This window comes from Myotis daubentonii, chromosome 1 (assembly GCF_963259705.1).
Source record: "Myotis daubentonii chromosome 1, mMyoDau2.1, whole genome shotgun sequence".
In the NCBI taxonomy this organism is placed as follows: domain Eukaryota; kingdom Metazoa; phylum Chordata; class Mammalia; order Chiroptera; family Vespertilionidae; genus Myotis; species Myotis daubentonii.
The window spans coordinates 147,791,682-147,814,655 of NC_081840.1; the positions used below are offsets into that span (position 1 = coordinate 147,791,682).

The window sequence follows — 22,974 nt, forward strand, 5'->3', positions numbered from 1 at the left end:
AAACAGCTATTGCATTCTATACTGTACTAGAAACTACCTCCCCTACATACCTCTTGGCTCCAGAAAAATAAACGTTAAAGTAAAAACACTTTAATTTTTCAGGTTAGCGAGTATACACGATAAAGCCGAAAGCACGTGTGTCTGTACCGAGTGCCTGTGTGCATCTGTGTCTGCATTGAACCGGAGGTTTTTTGCTTTTTTAGAGATAGCATGTTTCTACTTTTAAACTAGTTCTTTGAGGTTATATAATCAAAGAAAATACATCAAAATATCACTAGAATATCTTCTCAGTCTATATAATTTAAGATGGTGGGCTTTTTTTTTTGGTATTTGTTCTGCTAAAGTTACTAACCAAGTTGTGAAGTTACATTTTTAAATTAGTAAACTCAGAAAAATAATCCTCTCTAAAAAAAATTCTAATTCTTGGCTTCTTTAATTCCGCATGAATCTTGATTAGCTCAGGAAAGGAAATTCAGTCTTTGAGGATAATCTCTGACTTCTGACAAACTCTTGAGATGTTACGTGTTCTAAATCAAACATGAACCAAGACACTGGAAGCTCACAGCAACCTGATCCCTGTTCTATCAAACCCAAGAATTCCCTCATGACAGAGCAGCTCAAGTGCTGCCTCTTCTAGGAAGCCTTCCCTGATTTCACTCTGATTTACGTACTTCCTGTTCTCTTTATGCTTACATAATGCACTGCATGCGCCTCCTTCCTAGCACAAAGCATATTATTTTCTAATTACCCATTTGTACATCTGCATCTTCTTAAACTGGGAGCACACCAAGAAGGGACAGGGCCCAGTTAGCAAGCAACCCCCCCCCCCCCCCGCCCCACTGCCTAATGCAGTTCTTGCAGGAGTCCTCCTCACTGTATATTTTCAGAGAATAAACAAACGATTAGCCCAGCTGGTGTAGCTCAATGGTTGAGTGTTGACCTATGAACCAGGAGGTCCCGGTTTGATTCCCGGTCAGGGCACATGCCCGGGTTGCAGGTTAGATCCTCAGTGTGGGGTGTGCAGGAGGCAGCCGATCAACAATTCTCTCTCATCGTCGATGTTTCTCTCTCCCTCTCCCCTTCCTCTCTGAAATCAATAAAAATATATTTTAAAGAGGAAACAACAAAAAACACACAAATGATTGGCATTCATGATACTTGCCTTCCAGTTGGGCCTGAGGAGAACGTGTGCAGTCTCATCCCCTGTGGCCCTGCGCTCCCAGCATCCCACAGCCCAAAAGCTAAGGATGAACTGGGCTTTCATGAAAGACCCACAGCTTGGGAATCACTCCAACCTAGAAGAATGGCTCTTACAGATCCCACTGCTAATTGTCCTGGAAGCTGTGGCAAGGTATAGCGACGGGGTGAACGCCAGTTCTGTGTTTCAGCACGATTTCACCAGAGTAAACACTCTTCTCCTAAGGCCCAAAGTGGAAGCACATGGGAAACGGGGACACAGCTGGGGGCACAGGAACTGCTCAATCGCCAGGTTTTATCTCGGTCTGCATGAGGCGACTGCAGTGGCATTTCCCATCAGAAAAAGAGGAAGCTTTAAATGAAACCTATCTTTTGAAGAGTAGAAACACAAGCTTCCAGAGGGCTTTTTGGTTCGCTGAAGAGAGCCTCTTCCTTATTAGCAGGGCATTTTCCTTTGAGTTGATGGTTCCATACTAGTCATGAGAGTCTCTAGCGTTTGAGCAACAGACATGGATGAAAGATTTTCTTTAAGGACAGCAAACAGTGTTACGTTTCACTGAGTACATAAGAGAAATAAACCATCTCAAAAAAATACCTTCCGGCCCAGCCGGTGTGGCTCAGTGGTTGAGCACTGACCTGGTTGATTCCAGGTTGGGCGCATGCTGGGGTTGCAAGCTCAATCCCCAATAGGGGGTATGTAGGAGGCAGCCGATCAATGATCCTCTCTTATTGATGTTTCTATCTTTCTCTTCCTCTCCTTTCCTCTTTGAAATCAATTAAAAATAAAACACACACACACACACACACACACACACACAAAACTCTTCCTGTTGGAGTCAGGACATCTCCCCTGCCTGGGCTCTGTGCTCCATGAGCTTTACCTGACTACAGAGAGGAGCAGCAGGACTTAGCTAATACTCTGTTACTTCCCTGCAGAACTGAAGACCAGCCGTGGGAGCTTTCACATCGCACTACCCGCATGATTGATTCTAATCACGTGTTTTATCTGTCTTCGGTTTGTCTCTAAGGTGAAGCCAGCACTAACATGACTCAAGACTGTCAAATGGAGCCACTTGATCATGTCAGCGGAGAATCAAACCCATAGAAGCAGAGCATCCAGGCCCTGGCCTGGGGAGAAGGGGGTAGGCAGGGCGACCTATGCAGGAACAGAACACGGCCACCGTGGGTACAAGTCATCCGAGATCACACAGGTGTGTAATGGTTACAAACCATCCAGGCACAGAATGCAGACTGCAGGCTAGTGAATAGAAAAGAGAGCCGAGTCTCTCTGACAACACTGGGAGGCAGTGCAGACCACGGGGAGCAAAGCAGACGAGGAAGCTGGTCGGAGCCCTCTCAGTCCTGCCACACGAGGAGCCAGAGGCACACTGATTGGAAATGACCCGCCCCAGGCCCCACAGCTTACTCCGGGGTGACGTGAGGGGCCTGGGCCTCACTCCTGGTCCCAGTTCCTCCTGCGACACAAGGCTCTCTTTCCTTGCCTTTCCTTGCTTTGCCACTGCTATTTCAAACCATACACACAACACCCTCCATTTCTCAGGGGTAACAACTGGGTGTCCCCAAGTGTTACATCCTCAGAAAGACCCTTTCTGAGCAGCCAGCCTGAAGCAGACACCAAGCCCAATCTCCGCTTCATTTTGATTACAGCGCATATACTTCCCCATTCATTCTTCATCAACCACCCGACAGCGCAGCAGTAGGAGCACCGTGAGAGCAGGGAGCTCCCGCGCCTCCTCCAGCACTCTACTGCCAGGTCTCGCACAGCCTGGCTTCCGCTGGGTGCGCAGTGCCTGCTGAATGATGACGAAACACGTCAACTACTACACCTATCACAGTTCCTGAGTTCCTAACACAGAGAAGGTGGGGGAAGAGCAGAGATGCTATTCGTAATTTACTGAAATCTTTATGAATGCAATTCTTAGCTCCTTTCTGCTCTCTCTCTCTATTTATTTATATTTATATATGTATATATTTTTTATTGATTTCAGAGAGGAAGGGAGAAGGAGAGAGAGATAGAAACATCAATGATGAGAGAGAATCATTGATAAGCTGCCTCCTGCACTCCCCCTACTGGGGATCGAGGCCACAACCCAGGCATGTGCCCTTGACTGGAATCGAACCCAGGACCCTTTAGTCCACTGGCCGATGCTCTATCCACCGAGCCAAACCAGCTAGGGCTGCTCAGTAATTCTTATCAAGGGACCACCAGTGCAGCTCTCCGCAGCAGGACAGTGAGGCGACAGTGACTTCAAAGGCTGAAGGACGGCCCAGCAGCCAGGGGAGCCCCACCGTCTGGAGCCCCACAAGCAGCTGGTGGGAATTTTGGCTGGAAGAGGGTGGGGGCCACTTTATTTTGTTTTCTTCTGGGACAGGTTAGAGAGGACACCTTAACTTTAGAAAAAAGTGACAAGAAAGCACAATGATAGTTATGACTTATTTTTTTAAAAAAGTTATTTGGGATACACTCATTCTAGGACACAAACTCTGCTTAATCTTCTAATGGAAAATACTAGGTAATGTTAATCAATAAGGACACAAAACCAAATACAAACTCTGAAATATGGTAATACATTTTCCATGGTTTTTAACAGAAACAGCATTAGAGATTTTGATGCAAATAGAAGGTGGAGCGAGTCTGTGAAGGTGAGTCCTCAGCACACTGCACTCTGGAGGATCTCCCCTTTGGGGGAAAAGCACAGAAGGAAAGACTGCTGTCCAGACCTGCGTCAGTACTTAAAAAGAGTGGAAAAAATCCCACACAAGCTCGTGTGTGTGATGGTTACTAGAATTACTTCTATTATGATGCCATGAGCTTCTGGAGGCAGGGCCGGTGATTAAGTCATCTTTCTGCTCCTTGCTCCTCATCACCAAGTGGGGAGGCCTCAGAATAGGTCCTAGGATCACAGCTGTCAGGCTGAATTAAAGATGAGCATCTGTGACATTTTTTGGATTCTTTGTTTGGACACCTAGATGAAGGGATGGCCCTCTTTTCACTCAGAGAAAAGCCTGCCTCTCTGCATTAGTTTAGAAGAGTTGTGTTTTAAATGATTTTGAGAGAGATTGAGAGAGATTTGTGGTTCTATTCATTTATGCATTCATTGGTTGATTCTTATATGTGCCCTGACTGGGGATTGAACCCACAACCTTCCTAGGTGGGGACAATGCTCTAACCAACTGAGCTACCTGGCCAGGGTTAGAAGACTTTTGATATCACAGAACTACGGTGATGGGATTCTGAAGAACCTGGGAATCTGAGTAAGATCAGGGAGTTGCACAGAGGAGAGAGCACCTGAGTCGGTCTCAGTGAGGGTGGAGGAGGAAGGCAGGCACCTGTGGCACAGAAACAACTGCAGGTGGCAGGTGTTACCACCCCCATTTCATAGACGAGGAGAACGAAGATGAAAAAGCTGAAGCAGAGTCCTGGCCGGGTGGCCCAGCTGGTTGGAGCGTCATCCCATGCACCAAAAGATTGCAGGTTCACTTCCTGGTCAGGGCACCTACATAGGTTTCAGGTTCAATCCCAGTCAGGGCACGTTCAGGAGGCAGCCAACCAATATTTCTCTCTCCCTCCCTTCCTCTCTCTCTAAAATCAATAAAAAAAAACATATCGTTTGGTGAGGTTAAAAAAAAAAGCTGAAATAGAATGCCCAGGCAAAAGGTGGATTTAAAATTCAGATCTACTTGGTTCCCAAACCTCTGCTGGCTCCTTTGGGAAACTCCATTGACATCTCAGCATAAAAATGTAGTTCTAAAGACTAAGTAGGAGTCACCTGGTTCTAGTCAAGAGCCAAATGGTCTGCAGGCCAGCGCTCCACTCAGGCACCCGGCCCTCCAAGCACAAGGCAGTGCGTGCAGCAGCTGGCACCCACCTGGGAACCACTAGTAATTCTGCCTGGCCTGAGCACAGGACTCATAAGACAGGCGGGAGGGCAGGAGGGGTGGAGAGCGAGCGGCTGAAGGCTGAACTCTGAGGAGAGGGTAGAGGTGAGGCGGCACTAAGTGGTTTGCTCTTGATCCTACGGGCGGTGAAAAGCACGGACTGTTTTAGTTGGGAAGTGACATAATCAGTCTGTGTTTGAGCAAATTCCTCTGGAAACTGGCAGGAAAATGACCCACAGGCTACTGCAATAATCCGATGGAAAGTCTGTGCTCCGAGCTGTTCTGTGGCAGTGGCGAGTGAGAGAGGAAAGCCAGACAGACCCAAGAGACAGAACGGACAGCACCTGGATGTGGCTGCTAGAGAGACAGCAGAATCCAAGGTGGCTCCTTCGAGAAGAACTGTCCCTGGGAGAAAATGCGGGCACACTAAGTTTTGAAAAACTTAGCAAAGACCAAGTCAGTGTACAAGGCAGGTTCCCTGGGCTGGTGGTTATGTGGTCAAAAATAATTTTAGAGCAAAAAGAAATGAAATGAGTATTACTTGCAAACAGTAGAGGGAGATCTAGCAATGGTTACCAATAAAGAAAACTCTTGGTAGCAGAATACAATTAATCAAGTAAGCAGTCCCCATGACAGGTTTAAATAAGTAAATAAGTAAGTAAGTAAGTAAGTAAATAAATAAATAAATAAATAGAGCACATCTTTCTCACGAGAAACAAACGAGTAACTTTTAAGTATCTGTGTGTCATCTCAATTGACAGGAAGCCCCAGAGAGCAGAGGGAGCCGAGCTGAGACAGAACGGCCAGGGCTCCTCACCCAGCCCCGGGTGCGGAGAAAGACCGCATTTTGCTTGCTGGTTTGTGTTGCTGGTTTGTTTGTTTTTTAAGGAGGCAGATCTGCCACTCCGAGTGAGGAATGGCTGAGAAGAGAGTCAGGGAAAAGGGGATGGGGGAAGATTAAAGGGGCAAAGCAGGAAGAAGGGGAGAGATGAACGCATACTACATTGCAAATACATAGCCGGTATAAAAACCATCGGGTTCTTTTTAAAGCGCAATCTGATTTTGGTGGAGTTTCCTCTTTAAAGGCGCAATGCTGAGTGAGCAAGGAGATTCGCAAGCGAGTGCCTCTGTTTATAAGGAGTGTCAGCAGTGGGACCAGAGGGCCGTTCTTACCATGTTTCAGATGTAGGCAGCTGTCATTCTGGGACCTGTACCTGCAGAAAATTGTGTCTTTAACAAATTTTTATTGACGAGGTTTCTGAACATTCCAAATACGTAGTAGCTACAACATCAAGCGGGCCTGTTTGCTTTACTCTTTATGGTTCTTATACCAGCCATTTTCATGTGTGCAGTACAGGTGGCCTTACTTTTAATGAAAGAAAGGGGGAAATAAATAGGACCTCACTGATTGATGACTTGAATTAATGTGTAGGAAAGATAAACCCTAGCACCATGTTTTATATTTTTAAATAACCTAAACCACAAAAAAGATTCTCAAGGGGATATAAGGTAGCATATTATAGAATCATCATAAAAATTTTTACTGTAAAGAGTTCTGCAAATAGAAGAACAGAAGTATTACTAAAACAAAGAGGACATAGACAACAGAAGCAAAAACAAAGCAAAACAAACAACCACAGTTAACCAGGATTCCAGGGGACAGGGCTGGGGAAAGGCGTTTTTAGATGTACCTAAACACAAAGTCACATTGAAAAGAAAGGTCTCTTAAAACATTTTTAAAGAATTTCAGGAGGAAAAGCAAAGTGGAGGTATTACAAGATACAGTTGCCAAATAAAGCAGTGTGTGTGTGTAGAAAGATGCAAACTACTTTAAAGGTGTTTGTCAGAAGCCTGAGGATTGACTGAAAAGTCACAGGGTGCCTACCTGATGTGGATTCCTGTAGTTTCTCTCTCTTCCTCTTCTTTTTCTTACCCTGGAAGAAGACAGGCACAGTGTCATGTGATAAACTGTACTGAGAACACACATGGGTGAATGGGATACAAAAATACAAATGGGCAGTCAACGAAGAGACACAGATGCCTCATATTCATTCATTCTCATTCTCTCTCTTTCTCCCCATCCCCCCTCAAATCAATAAACATATCCTTGGCTGAAGAGAAAATATGTATAAAATCACATTAACAATAAAAAATAAAACTATAAGATCATCTTGAATATATTGTGTGAAGACATGAAACCATGTGTTTATACACATCAAGATAGTTTTCTTCATGCCACAGGGCCTGACTGTTGAAGCCATAAGACTTTGGAAAGTTGACTGAAACTATCCTCACAAACACTAAGGCAACCGGCGGGAACCGGGAGCCAGTGTGAGTGATCACCGAATAACTTGGTCTCTAAGGTTACTGAGTGCGCTGGGAGGGGAGCGACAGAGGGAGAGCATGCTTCTCACAGGCACCCCCATCGCCCTTTCAAATGGTTTTCACAAGATGCTGCGAGGCTGTTTCATGTCTGGAACGGACTTCCTCACTTTCTCCTCTCCCTCCCATCTGTCCTTTAACACTCATCTCAAGTGTCAACTCTTCCAGGAACTGCCTCTCACCCACCGGACCCCTCCCTCAGCCGGAGCTCACCGCCACAGCCATACCTAACTCACCACAGGGGCTGTGCTGAGCTGTGTCCCCGTCCCTCCTGCACAGCTCGTCTCCCAGAGCACCGCCCGAGCCAGCGCTTCTCTAGAACAGGTGACTGCAGCCTTTGTGAAATAGCCTAGACCAGCGGTCGCCAACCTTTCGGACCTCACGGACCAACGCGGACCACCGGTTGGCGACCACTGACCTAGCCTACATTTCAAGGACAAGCGGGTGTTTCAAGAGAACCTACAGTTATAGTAAACAAAAAGAGCTACATAGTTTGGATGCCTTAATGTCAACCTATACAAAAAAACAAAATTCATGGGTGGTAAGCATAAAAATATTTTTCATAAAATTTTATCTAATGCTGAGGCGATTAAGCACTAAATTTAAAAGCTCTAATAAATATTTGGCTGATCTCACCTAAGAAAATATGTGCACTGTTGTTGATTTATGAAAACCTCAGTTATAAAAGCTATAAAAACACATTGAAGTTATGAAATCTGTGATGCCATAGAATAATAGGGCATTTTAATAGTAAATCATTGAACTACATTTAATATGATCTCAGTGAGGATCAGAATAGCATTCTGACACTAAAAGCTAAGCTACAATAAGGATAGTCTTGTTTAGACTATTCTCATACCGTTATTTTAAGAATACCTTTAGCTAAAGTGCTATCACTTGATTGACTTCTGTTTGCCTTAGTAATTAATAGACTTATTTTGATTTATGATAAAAATTGTATGTAACAAAGCTGGCTTTCCCCTTTATTTAGGACAATCCTAAAATCAAGTTTTGCAAAAACAATTTCCTTTAAAAACTGTGCAGAGGAAAATCTTTCACGGTAAATTCACATGACACTGGCTGCCTTTAAAACATTCTTCCCATCTCTCCATATGGACAGAAGAAGAGAGAGCAAGAGGGAGAGAACGTTTCCTTTATCTCTTCTAACAAGTAAAAAATCACTTCTTTACTTAAGGGTCAGAGCCAGAAACTTCAAAGACATTCAAGATGCAATGCTCATTCAATCTATACAGATTGATAGCACAGCACAGCCCGCCCCTGGGCCAGAGAGGGAAGGAAGGCCAGCTGCCCCCTCAGGCAAACTGCATCCAGGAGATGCAGGGCAGGGTGAGAAGAGGACACTTCTGAAACCCTCTGGGCGGGAAGCTGATTCCCACTTAAAGGGCATGGCAAAGGCTCTGCCCAGAAGATGCTAATTAGAATTACCAGCCGGGAACAGAAGCCCAGTGCAGGGGAGAAAACTGTTCAACTCAAGCAGTCTTCTTAAGGAGGCGCTGGGAGACTGAGCCTGATGAGTGTATGGGCTTAAAAAAATCTTTTTTGCCATCATTTCAATGATAAATAAGGTCTTTTAATTTTTTTTTTTTTGTATGGAAGAAAACATAAGGTGTTTTTTTTTATTTATTTAAAAAGTTTCATTTAAAAAATTGATTAGCACTTATAGCCAAAAGACATTGTGACAGCTCAAAGCTTTCAAAATGTGATGATACATTATGAAGTCCATTAACTTCCAAAAATAGGACATAGCACCAGCATTCGCCACACTGTGAAACACTTCCTCCACGAAAGCCCTGGGAAGGAAGGATGAGTGACAGCAGAGGGCCTGGGTACGCGCGGGCCTTACGTAATTGTCTCTGGCCGACCAGCCGGGATACAGCTGCATATGAAGCTGCCGCTCCTTCCGCGCTAGTTCATAATACTTCGCCTGCTCTTCGCGGGAGAGGGCGTGCCACTGAAACAAAGGCGGGTGGGGGCGGGGGGGGACAAACTGAAGTGAGCAAAATAGACACAGTAGTACAGAGTTCATGTTTTCAACACCGAGGAACAAAAACATGAAGCCCTGAAACATCGATTTATTTGTAAATGGCAGAAGACGGAGCGCTGCAGACATCCCGCTGGAGCCTGGTGGCTGGAGACAAACTCAAAACCTTGGTCTCTCTGTTCTGTTCTCTGATATCCCAGGAAACACATCAAAGTCAACCCAAGTACCCAAAGTAACAGGATCTGTCACCCCCCCTTGCTCTTTTCCAATACAAATTAAAAAGGACTTTCACTGCTGAACCTCAACGCCCAATTTAGCCCTTTACAGAGTTTGTAGCATATTCTGATATCTGAGCCTAAGTACCACTTATTTATGCAAAACGCGATAACTTCCAGATGTCTTTCCCACAGATACATCCTCACTTCGCACGGGCACTCTCCCACTGTCATATGAAGAGCCGGAAACCTTCATCATATGATCCTGTCCGTAGAGCAAGACGTCAAAAGTCGGTCTGGCCCACCCCTTCACCCTCTCCTCACACGTACATAAACGCTGGTTGTCTCCAGGGAGAACACTGATAACATTGTACAATCAATCACACACGCACACCTCATGGTGCTGGGCTTTCGCTTCCTTCTGATGGAAAGAAGGAGCATTAATTACCCAAGTTTACTTTGCCGTCTCGATTTGAGGCAATAGTACCTACTTTGGAGAATACAGTAGCTGAAACCCTGCCAACTTCCCATTTCCCTTTCACATCACGGATATATACGTACATGGCAAAACAGCTTATGTAGGGCAAGGCATCCCTTTGGGATTTTAAGTAGCTTCTATTTGCACACTGCTCTGCATATATTTGCCCATAACTTGCCCTAGGCCCCCAGTAGGCGGTTGCAAATATTTTCCCTACTTCCTCAGTGCCCGGATCTGTCAGCAGAACCTTCCAGGAGACTGGCCGAGCTTTGGGGGACCCCCACTGTCCTGAGGTGATGGCACGGAGGTGGCAGCTGCAGGAGCAGACCTAAGTCCACGTGCACACCCGCGTACGCCCACTCTGGATCTGCCCAGCCTCCACGCCTGCTCTCCCAGCTCTCGGGGGTAGGGAACTTCCTAGTTCACTCCTTCCATGCAAGGCTAGGCCAGTCTTTCTCATTCATGTCCACCCTGAATATTGACTTTAATTCCCCTGTTCTTGGAAAAAGAAAAGACAGGATTGGGGAGAGGAAGGAGCGAGAGAGGCTGATGAGAAAGTCCTCAGGAGGAAGCGATGTCTCAGTCCTCAGCTCGGGACGGCCCCTGAAGGCAGGCTAGGAAGCTTTCCTGGGGGAAACAGAAACAGCCGCTGCTCTTGTCTGTCAAGAGAAGCCCATCTCAGGAGGAGCACTGACGCCCCTCCTGCCACATCCCACCCACCACTCCAGCCTCCAGCAGGTCAACTAAGTCCATGTCCTTTGAAATCCCCTTAAAAGCCAGGGCCGCTGTGTTGGACAGGGTAGATGATTTATTTTTTAATTGCCGTAGAGTGTAGAGGGTAAAGTTAAGAAGCAGGACACACAGCGGGACTTGGCCTGAACCTAAAGCAGGTAATATGCTTTTCTTAAAAATAACTGGGGGAGGGGACACAAGGAAACAAACAAATAAACAAACAAACAAACACCTGGAAGTTACCTGAGACGCAGTGCACTGTACTAGCAGAGTAAACACGCTGAGTCAAGAGGCGCCTAGGAAGAGGCCTGGGTCAGCCCTGGCAGCTTGGACCAGGCAAGAAAAGTCACGTGGCACCTGCCAAGGGGCAGTGTTCCCAAACCTGAGACACTACGCTGTCCTGGTGAGAGCCCGCCACAGGGGGAGGCAAACAAACTGAGCACAAGGGAGGAGGGCAGCCTTGGTTGTTTTCTTCTGTGCTGTTGTTTGTTTGTTTTTTGACAAAAGACTAATCATTAATATTTACACACTTCTGGTATTAAGTAACTGTGACTGGCAGGAGGCAAAGTGTTACCATAGAAGAACACAAAAGGAGGCAAAAAGGGACAAAGTTGTGAAAGAAGTCTTACCTTGTAAATTTGTTTATTCATTTGACAAATAATCTCTCTCTAATGCTACCATAACATATCAATATAATTCTATAGAACTTATGGCAGCTTTATAACTTGCTGAAAAAGCCTGAATTAAGTTTTATAAAACAATTTCCCCAAGTTTGGGAAGTTGGGTCTTTTACTCAAGCAACCAGGTATTTTTCAGTTCAAGCTGAAAACAGGGTTGACAAAAAACCCAAGCTAACAAAACTGAGCAAACTGCAAGGAGAAAAAGCAGGTCACAAATTAAACCATTTACTTGTGTTTCTTAGTTCCTTTTAGTTTCCTGATATTTCTAATGCTCAAAGTCAGCTCACAATGAAAGATCATTCACCAGAGAAAAGCGGGAGGTCAAATAATGGTATTAAAATTTTGCACTGAAACAAAATAAAGTCTAATACAAACTAGAAAGATGATCTTTCTTTACTGGAACTTCTGAAACACACCCGACGAAAAATGCTTTTCTATTGCTTTTGCTTACTGAAAACCTGTGTTAATTTTTAAAAAAAATTAAATTTCATTGTCAAGATTTCACCAAGTTGTTGAGAAAATACCCACTTAAAGAAATTTATACAGTTCCAAGATTTTAAAATCCTGACAATACGTTTGTAATAGATGGCATTCCCTTTAATAGACTGGAAGGTCCAAAAAAAAGTGTATCTTAAAGTTAGATTTGTGTTATTATTTATAATAATAACAAGAAAACTGATTAATTCCTGCGCCTGAACATTTCTACTTTAGAGAGACAATAAAATGTATAAAAACCCAAACAGAAAATGCTCAGGGATGAACTTAAGCTCCCTTTTAAGAATGACAATCATCCCGGTGTAAAACGTCACGACGGTAAAGCCGGGGACTTTAAGAAGGATCAGGGGCTGCTCTGGCAGAGGGGAGCCATGAAAGGGGAGAAAACCTGATCTTAATCAGAGAGCTCAGAAACTATAAATAGAAACAGGTGTGCAAATCAAACACAGAGAGAGACCCCAAATGAGAACCATCCCTTAGGACACATGCTCTGACCTGGGGATGGTTAAGGGAGCTGAGAAAGTAGCAATTGTGGGAAACGTGCATGAAAAATAGGAAGCACGCCGCCATAGCACAGCCCTCCCCAGCCTCCTGAGCAGGAAAAGAGTCCCTGCTGGAGGGACAGGGGACCTTTAACTCAAAAAAGGAAAACAAAACTACACAAAAAAGTACACAACCAAACAAAGAGTTTTACAGGAGATGAAAGAAGAACAACTCCTCTTTTCCTCTGATTTCTTCTTTTGAAGGGTCAGGGGAAATGGTCATCAGTCTTTGAGCTTTTAAGGTGAAATTCTTCAAAGATGATGGAAATCACTCCTCGGCTTGGGAAATCATTGTAATTGCTGTTATTAAGTGTTTAAGGATCCACAGGACATATAGAGTATTGTACACAGGGCACCAAAAAGCTATAATCTGTCACTGCACCCTGACCCTGAAACCCTGGTGTCTTGCAGGTTGGAAATAGCTGCATTTTTTTTCCCCATCCAACAGGAATCAATGCAAGAAAGCCTGCTCCTCTCTCCCTAAAATCTCCTGAATGCTTTCTCTTATGAATGCTAAAATGTATTAGGTTTGTAGCACATACGGTAAAAATGATAATCGATAACAGAAAAAACGTGGTCCTCCAGGTTTCACAAAGGTTGCTAGACCCCCATCATCGAATGTTCATTTGCAAATCACGAATTTCTTGAGAGGGTTCAAAAACAAATATACACCGGCATAGTCAGAAGCCATCACACATCTATGAAGAGCATCAACAACTATGATGAAGCATTTTCTAAAAGTATAATGCAATTACAGAGAAAATGTGACTTGAATTTAAAAATTCAATTTTTTCCCACCACTCTTCAGATACCTAACTAAAAGCATTTCAATCCAGAGAAAAACCCCTGGGAAAAATGACTAGCCTTTTGCTTGGTGGTTGGATATAAAAATCTCAGTATCTGTCCTAGTCTCAGACTAGTGCCTGGTACATAATATGTTCTCAGAAAAATATCTTAGCATAGGTGACAGAATGATGAAAAAGGGGGGCAATCCAGAAACCTGGCTCATGTACACTTTGAGAATCAGACAGTGATTTTTCTAGAATAAAGATTTCTCTGGCCCATATAAATTCTTCCACTCAAAGCTTCTGAGTAGCACAGATCTGCTTCTACCTTGGAAAAAGTGGCCAGCATCTGCCAGCTTCATGAAGGTTGTCCCAGGCTTTTCCGTCGCTCCCTATGTGGGATCAATGCTCTCCTGTTTCAGACCGGACTTCACACACGTGGTTGACCCCTACGCATCCCTCAGGTCTCAGCTTAAATACTATTTTCTCAGAGGGGCCCTTCTCCTAGCCCCATTATTCTTTCTCATAGAATCTTATTCTTCATAGTCACAGTATTTGTCACAATTTTAATTATACATGTATCAGGTAATTAGCTGCCTAATATCTGTATCCTGTCACAAAACTTTGAACTCCATGAAGACAAGAACCATATCTATTTTATTCAGCAATTATTGTCTCATTGCCTGGCACACAAAAGACAACAAGTTCTTGTTTTAAGAGTGGTAACAGGAGAAACAGCCTAGGTGGTTGATAATGCATTATAGCATTTAATCCTCGGAAAAGTTATCACCACAGCTGGGTCTCCTGATTACTTCCCAGAGTGGCTGGTGATGGCCCCTGTGCACCCGATGACCACCTCACGTGCAAGTGCATTTGGGCAGGTTCTAAGGAAGCAGCCCCCGCATCCCACAACATGGAGTTGCCATCCCACTACTTACCCTCCTGCCTAGGATCTGGTTGATAGCTGCACTTTCTTTCAGAGTACACTCGGCCACCACATTTGCTCTCATTTCTTTCATGTATAACATAAAAGCGTTCAGAGGCTTCTTAATGTGAGGTCTTTTGGGCTCCTGCTCCTTTCTCTGTTCGTGCTGAGGCTTCCTGAAAGGGGGACGTGGTGTTGGGGGAGGGGTGGGCAGAAGAAGGAAGAGATGGGTGGACAGTAGCAGAGCATCTGGTTACACAGCAAACTCTACAAGCCTGGAACACCATCAACTGAGAAGAGCAACCCTTTGTGAGGGAGTGCCCTTAGGTTGGAGAAAGTTCCCCTGGAGCAACGGAAGTGTGAACACCAAATGGAAATGGGTGTATACCGCTGCCCCAGTTAGGGCTGAGACCCAGCTCCTTGGTCACCTCAGGAAAAGCGGAACCTACAGTGTAAGTGGTCATTCCTCTTTCAGAAGTCAGGTTCTTAACTTCTGGGAGGAGGGCCAAGGGCCACTTTGAGACGCTAATGAAACTTCAGCTTCTAGCCCCCAAACAAATGCTTGTTGGCTTTGCCCACATTGGAGGGCATTTATGGACTATCTCGTGCTTCCTGCCACCCCATCCTCCCAGTCTGCCAATTCCTCTTCTTCAAGGAATTTGCGGTAACAGCCTGATACAATCCTGAGTGTGGGTTGCCCCTTTCCCTGGACTTCTATGCTTTTAAAGCCTCAAAATGGGAAAACTGCATCCTGGGCAGGCACTGGACTCCCCAGTCCTTTTCAGGTATCATCGGGGGCTGGCTCCCCAACAATCAGAACCAATTGAAATCGGGCAGTAAGTGGCTGCACAGCTCAAGATTACCCAGTGCCCGTGCTCTGAAGATTACTCCATCTCGGTGAGGCTCCCTTGATCTACTGAGGTCTGTGCTCCTTTCCAATGCCAAAATCAAAGTTAGTTGGTAATGAGAATCAAGCCCACTAAAATCCACAGGAAGCTGAGCTAACTGATTTCCATAATAAAGAGAGGGGAAGGTGCAACTGGGAGGAAGAAACTGTTTACACGGCAGCATCATCAGGCACTCCCAGCGGAGCCCACGCACACTTACACGTGCATCAGGTCCCCGTCAGTGTGGGGGTGCTCCTGCTTGACCTGAGGCGTCACAATAGCTGGATGAGGGATGCCAGTTGTGTGGGGACCCGGAGGGCCAGGAATCATGTGATGGGAAAACCTAGAGGAGGAAAGAGAAGAAACAATCCGCACTAGAGGCCACAGCAGCAAAAGCTAGATGGCGTTTTGCAACGACCCACCAACTGCTATTGGCAGTTGTACACAGGAGTATTACCTATACATGGCAACAGGCTGACAATTTCTTTCCTTTCTGTGTTCAGGTGGAAAATATTTATGATTATTCCCTGTGTAACAACTTTCTCCCCCCAAACTAAGAGTAGAATCTGGCATTTTTCCTGGGACAGCTCTAGGCCACAGGATGAAAAAGAAATTGAGTCATTTTACTTGCAAAGCAGTTTTCAAATAATTTTATTAAGAAGAATTTTATTGGAAATATGACAAGTAAGATTTAGCTTTTCAAAGGTTTTTAAATGAAAGCTAAAGAAATCACATTTTAAAAAACTCTGCCGATGCTCCCAACCAAACCATCACAACACAAGTCTCCTCACACTGCTGGCTTCTTTACTAATTCTAGGAGGGAACAATTGAGAAAATCAGGGACAGGAAGATATTTTTCAGTCCCCAATTTAATAAGGTTGCCCTTGTCATCTAGAGTAATTTTCTACACAGAAAGAATGTTTAAGAGATCTCACCTTCGGAAAACTGGTAACATAATGGAGGGAAGGGTTTAATCAAAGGGAAGAACACATACAGTTCTACATCAAGGCAAAAACTACGCACGCTAAACAAAGGCTTTTCCCCGAGTTTGCTTGCAGAGTGTAAAAACATCTTAAAATATCCACCACCATCCAACACAAAGGAGGGAAACTGCCATGCAGGACAAATAAAATAAATAAAGGCTACTTTCAACAAGCACGTTGGATAAAGTTGCGTCTGCTTTAGAAATCTTTGCTTTTTAAACTGTTTTAAAGTAAACAATTCAGCAAGAACAACATTCCAGGTCTTTCATCACAGCCGGTACAATGTACTCCTTCATCTGGGAAGGAAAGAAGGAACTCTGCTTGGATATGTAATATTTCAGAAACAATTTTTTTTTTAAAAAAATTAAGGCGGCATGGTAAAAACACAAATAGTTGATCAAATAATAATGCTTTGCTAAATGCACCATTTGCAAAAATGCATGCTGCCTGGGAGAAGCCCCTGTCACCGATAGTTCTTACAGTGTTAAGAAGTGTAAAAATATATTTGGGGGGGGTGTATGGGGGGGGGGGAGGATATTAATTTCATCCCCTTCCAACGAGCTGGATTTACAATTTGTTTGTAAAAAATAATGTTTTTTCAAAAAGCTGAAATTCACCACACAAACTGCGAATTTCATTCACACGTACATAAAAAGTAAAGATTCATGACCAGTGACGAGCCCAAAAGCTTGGCTTCCGGCACGACAGCGCTCCCTGGGGAAAGCGACACGGAACACAGATGCCACCCCACACGGTGTGTACATCAAGCACAGGCACAGAAGCCGTCCTGTCCAGAAGCAAGCGTCCCACAGAGCGGGGCGCGGGCGCCCAGAGCTGGCTGGCACTGCGCCCCGCAGCCTGCTCACACACTAGGGCCCGCCCTCCGCCAGGCTGAGCGAGGGCTCTTCTGACAGCCGCGGTCCAGGGGGCTCTGGACTGTCTGGGCATTTTCAAACACTGTCACATTAAACGGATACAACTTTCCTCAGAGAAAGTCAAGGATGGAACTCAAACCAAACCGGGTGGCATCGGGGTCTTCTGGAGGCACAGTGTCCCGCGTGGCCGAGTGCCTCCCCCTGGCGGGTGTGGCTGTGCTGGCTGTTGGGGCGCAGAGTAAGGCTCCTACCCAGGAAGCTCTGGGACACCTAGTGTGGGAGCCAGGCACGCTGCGCAGACAGACGCGGGGCTGAGCTACGCACACCCTCCTAGCCAACCGACCAGAGGCAAGCAGAGGCGCACAAGATGCAAGCGCAGAAGAGCAGCTCGTCCTGGGTGCCCAGTTTCCACCTCTACCTACCTGGACATGGAAGTGTCGACTGACAGTGAGGATGGGTAGGGTTGCCTGAATCCTCCCGTGATGGGATATACAGGCTGACCTTGCCTGAGGTCACAGAAGAAAGGAGCCCATCAATGACAAAACATGAGGAACCAACCAGCAGTCAGAGTTTGATGAGGAGAGAAGAGGGAGGCATTCACATAGGAATTTTATTACAGACCACGGCATTTCTTCAGTTATCCCACTGCTTCCCTTCCTTACCCTCCACCCAATAAAGTATCTTTTGCCTTGAAGAAAAGCTCCCACCTTCAGCGTGAAAAACAAACTAGTCCATGAATTACCTGTCTTTTATCCCTTCCCCTCTTCCAACCCCATTCATGCTTTGAACAAAGTGGGCATGTGACAAATGCTTATTAACTATAACAGAAACCTGAGGATGGTGAAATAATCCTTTCAGAGAACGTTAGTGGATTCTCTATCAGAATCTGACAATTTTAGGAAAAAGAAGAAAGAAATACAACTTCATATTTATATAAAAATGAATAAGTATTTTAAAGCCACTGCACTCCCCCCTCCCGCCCAACCCGCTGGAGAGCAATTCACTGGAATTATCTTCCCGCACTCTGACAAGTCCATCTCTCCCAGTTTTCCCACATCTCACACTTTCCACTTACACAGCCTTTATTTCCAGCTGCCACTGACACAAGGCAGCACAGGATCATTGCCCCTAAGTAGCTCAGTTCTGACAGAATGACTGTGTAGGACTGAACATGTACACATCATCAATTAAATGCAAACAGTTATTGATGAGAGGGCTAGTACTACAGAGTAAGTGGGAATTTCCAGGGCAGGATAACCCCTTCTTGCTGAAGAAGAGATAATGTAAGGATGTCAAGGTAGGGAGACGGGGCAATGACCTGGGGGCTCGAGGGACAGAGAACCCGCCGAAGAAAGGAGAGAAAGCTTTTGCCAAAGTTGGAGCACTGTTTGCATGGAGTGCTGTGGGGAGGGCAGGAATGAAGAAGGGATGGAGTGGGAGCGGGGAAAGTTGTGTGCTCACAATGAAATGATAAACATAAGCTACACTATAGAAAAAAAAAATCCTTCTTCCTAAGATATATTTTCTTTCCTTTACCTTTACAATTTAGAAAACTTTCAAGGCAGCAGTTAAGGATTTTTTATAAATAACAAAGAGCAATTGAATTCTGGAAAATAAAAAGCCCAAACATTAGGGGTTTTTTTTTTTGCTTTTCTGAACTCAAGCTGGAACTTACATTAAAATTCAAAAGATGTTTTTGTATTTTTAAATTTCTCCCTGTTTGTCATTTACCTCACTTGCCATTTATAAGCAAAGATAGTATATAGATATTCAATGTGTCTGTTTTCTTCAAATATATGTTTTCATAAAAAGAAAAACAGAAAAGAAAACCACACCGAGCACTTTGTACAGGCACAGCACATGCCCCAAACCACAAATTGAATCCATAAAACTATAGGCTTCAAAGCAAATGCTACAGTCATTTGCTATACATAGAAGCAAACGGGTTCAATTGATTTCAATGTCTGTATGTTTTTTCAATCTTTTAAACTGAAATGAAATAAAGCTAGCACCTTGCTTGCTGTTTTAAAATTTCCTCAACTCCACAAGTGTTATCATTCATCAAGCTGACTGCCATGAATGGGAAGGAGAACATGCTCCAATGCCTGGCTGAAGTTCGCAGGGGGGATCTTACCAGCCAAGCGGTGGGGTAATCTGCCCAACTCCACCCGGAGACAGCGGGTAAAAGGTAGGGATCTCAGGAGCAGGAGGATGCCTGGACATGCCTATGAAAAAGAATGGAGAGGTACAGAGTGTTCAGATTTGCAGGACATTTGACTCTTATGGCAATGGAAAGGCAATAAAATGCTTTATACCATTGCTTCTTAACAGAAGTCAGTTTGGTATCTCTTCTCAAGATTTCAACATGTGAGAAAACAAGTTTTAAAAGAGTACATCTTGTCCGGCCTGCTTAGCTCAGTGGTTGAATGTCAACCTATGAAACAGGTCACAGATTCCTGGTCAGGGGCACAAGCCCAGGTTGTGGGCTCGATCCCCAGTGGGGGGCATACAGGAGGCAGCTTGTGGTGATTCTCTCTCATCATTGACTAGAGGCCCGGTGCATGAAATTTGTGCACAGGTAGGGTCCCTAGGCCTGGCCGGTGATCAGGGCCAATTGGGGCCTTGCGGCTGCCGGCTGGGGCCTTCCTTCATTCTGCACCACCCACTGGTGGTCAGTGCACATCATAGCGAGCAATTGAACTCCCAGTCTCCAGGTCGAACTCCCGAGGGGACACTTTGCATAGTAGCCTTTTATATATATAGATGTTTCTATCTTTCTATCCCTCTCCTTTCCTCTCTGAAATCAATAAAAATGTATTAAAAATAATAATAAAATAGTTCATCTTGAGCGATTCCTGAAATAGTAAATATACTGCTAATAGAAGCCATCAAAATAAGGCTTTTAAATTATTTAGTTTGCCCACATTATTTCTCTTTGGTTAAGAAAATGGTAGACAATTATTTTTTTGTGTAGAATAGAAAATGACAGGCCTTCATAAGTAGACGGCCTGCCTGGTGCTCAAGGATTAGGTAAATTGCCACTTTCATATTTTTATTGGCTCCCTTATGGACACACAGATTTGGGAAATGTGATACCTCAGAGAATCAAAGATTAATTAGGATCATCGGCAGCCCCATAATGGTCACACTGGATATGATTCATTTGGTCTCTGCCACTTCAGCTCCAACTAAGCTCTTCATCAGGTTGAGTCCTCTGGGCTCCAAGGTCAAGCTGCTCGGGATTAGTTGTGTCCCATAGAAAATGAGAGTGCCACCAAATTGTTTCTTGAGCTCGGACTCCCTGGAGCTCATACTGGCCTATAACTGTAAAAACCGCCTACAGATTATACCTAATCCTAGTCCCAAATGACATCTCTTTGTTTATATCTTACCTTGGGTACAGAAAAGAAGGGTTAAGATACATTTATAAAAATGCAAAATATTTTAAACTTAGATTCGATGTATTTGGCGGGAAAATGAGTGATTCTGAATAGAAAAGGGCCACAACTGTTTTCTTATACAGCTAGTCGGACTTTATGTCATTTCTGTATAGAAACCCACGCTCCCAGGTTGAAGACTTAGAGGATGCACTCGGTGGCTCTAAATATATTGATCGGCCAGAATGTGGAACTGGGTGAGCACATGGAGATGCTCTTTGCGTATTCTGCTTTTTTACTGTTTAAATTGATTATGAGTTTCATTTGAATTTTAAAAGATGCTGAAGGCCTTCAACATATGGGAATAACTTAAGAAGTGTTGCCTTCGCAGTTGATATTAATTTGACTTTGAAGTTAGGACAAACTATTTCTCAATTCTTACAGAAAGTAGGTGGGATGGAGAAAGGTCTTTAATCTCTCCTTCAATAGAGAGTTTACATGCTTTTACATGATCATCTTGTGTTTTGCTGTTTTTGAAAAAATGTTTTCCAAATCTCCTTTTTTTTTGTGTACAGGTACTGCTTCTTTTGGTCACAGCAGACCCCCCTCCCCCCCAATTTCATACTCTGGATTGTCTTCTTGGGTCAGGGGAGGTTTGAGCAGCAGGGGTGACCCTAAGGCATATCAGAATCATGGGAGTTTCCCCACTGGCCTCCACCCGCACCTGAGATTCACATACCTCTCCAATCCTCAGGGTCTGCAGGGGGATTGCTCAGTTTTGAAAAGAAAAACCAGGTCAATCAAGAAGGAATTTGTGAAAATATGAACTTGAAATTCAGGGTTAGAGGTGAGAGAATACCGAATTATCTACTTTAATCCCTTTGGTTAGAGTGGAAGTGACTGTTTGGGCACACACAAAGTAACGGTTTGTCCTGGGCTCTTCTGACGGCGGCACAGAGAAGTAACTTGCTTGCAATCACATGCCTCTCAGCAGACAAGTTAAAACTCTGCTGCCACACCGGTCCATGTTCTGAGTGTGCGGAGAACACGTCAGTGATTCTGTGTAGGTGCAGTGCAGCAGAACAATCTACAAACTAGTTGGACTTCATTTTACTGCTCTGAAGGAGAAAGGAGAAAACTAACATTTACTTAGCACCTGCTGTATGCCATTTCCCATGCTAGTCTTTTGACTTTCTATTAAAATTCTACTCATATTTCAAATACACCTCTCCCATGGAATATTCTCTAACTTTTACAGCTCTGAAAAATCTCTTTCTTCTTTGAATCTACAAGATTTTATTTGTACTTTTAACGTGGTACTAAAGATGTTCTTCATTTTGTTTTATAGTTAGTTTGTGCAAATGATTTCCTGCAAGAGTTTAAATAGAGCTTGGGAAAAAAGAAACCATGTTTTGCCAACCAATCAATGTATCAAACCAGGGTTGTCTCCACAGGAGGTTCTCAATAAATACTTTTGAGTGACTGAACAAATGAACAAGTGAAAAAAAAAAAAAGCGTTTAAACCAGTGGTTCTCAACCTTCCTAATGCCGAGACCCTTTAATGCAGTTCCTCATGTTGTGGTGACCCCCAACCCTAAAATTATTTTCGTTGATACTTCATAACTGTAATTTTGCTACTGTTATGAATCGTAATGTAAATATCTGATATGCAGGATGTATTTTCATTGTTACAAATTGAACATAATTAAAGCATAGTGATTAATCACAAAAACAATATGTAATTATATATGTGTTTTCCGATGGTCTTAGGCGACCCCTGTGAAAGGGTCGTTCGACCCCTAAAGGGGTCGCGACCCACAGGTTGAGAACCGCTGATTTAAACAGACCCATTCCCCATGCTGGGTCAACATTATCAACCATTTTGCAGGTACATAAGTACATGATGGGACTTAGGTCACTACATGAGCAGAAAATGGATCTGTGTTTTTTAAATAGCTTATTGTTGTTTTAAGATCCTTCCAAAGATTCCTCGAAGTGCGTGACCCTCTACCAACTGCTGACTTCATATCATTCATTCAACTGGTATTCACTGAACACTTACTGTGTGCTGCAGGCTATACACGGCATGACCTTAAACATTTTTAAGCTTTTACATGTAACTTTAATAAATATGGATAAAATTATTTTGGAGTCAGACTATATGGATTTATTAACTTTGCCAACTACATATCTTTGAGAAAGTGATTCATTATTCTGTAAAATCAGAATAAAAATAGAATATTGGGTTGTGTGAAGAATAAATGCATTAATATATGCAATACAGAAAAGTGCCTGGCACACAGTGTAAGTGATATGTTTTTGTTGTTATTTAATAGGATACAATGAATAGAAAGGTATTGATAAGTAGATACAAATAAACCCAGCATTTCCTAAAAGCTCTTTCAATATTTTTACCAGAAATAATGAGTAGAACAAAATGATTGTTGTTATCTCCCTTTCCCGTTTCTACACCTGCACACAACTCCACACACCAACATACTGACAGAAAGGTACAAACT

General features: G+C 43.9%; 1 protein-coding gene across 6 annotated transcripts in view; it reads right to left on the reverse strand.

Moving 5' to 3' along the window:
- LEF1 (lymphoid enhancer binding factor 1) overlaps nt 1-22,974 on the reverse strand; it is a 116,471-nt gene that overhangs the window by 7,819 nt on the left and 85,678 nt on the right. For 2 of the 6 annotated variants that reach the window (XM_059661949.1, XM_059661961.1), the window contains exons 5-11: nt 19,213-19,303; nt 17,501-17,584; nt 15,441-15,563; nt 14,347-14,509; nt 9,344-9,451; nt 6,983-7,031; nt 6,271-6,311 (exon numbers count right to left, since the gene is read on the reverse strand). In XM_059661949.1, the coding sequence (XP_059517932.1) occupies nt 6,277-6,311; nt 6,983-7,031; nt 9,344-9,451; nt 14,347-14,509; nt 15,441-15,563; nt 17,501-17,584; nt 19,213-19,303 (653 nt within the window). In that variant the 3' untranslated portion in view covers nt 6,271-6,276. The remainder of the gene's footprint in view (nt 1-6,270; nt 6,312-6,982; nt 7,032-9,343; nt 9,452-14,346; nt 14,510-15,440; nt 15,564-17,500; nt 17,585-19,212; nt 19,304-22,974) is intronic. The other 4 variants (XM_059661947.1, XM_059661956.1, XM_059661953.1 and 1 more) reach the window with 3 other exon arrangements.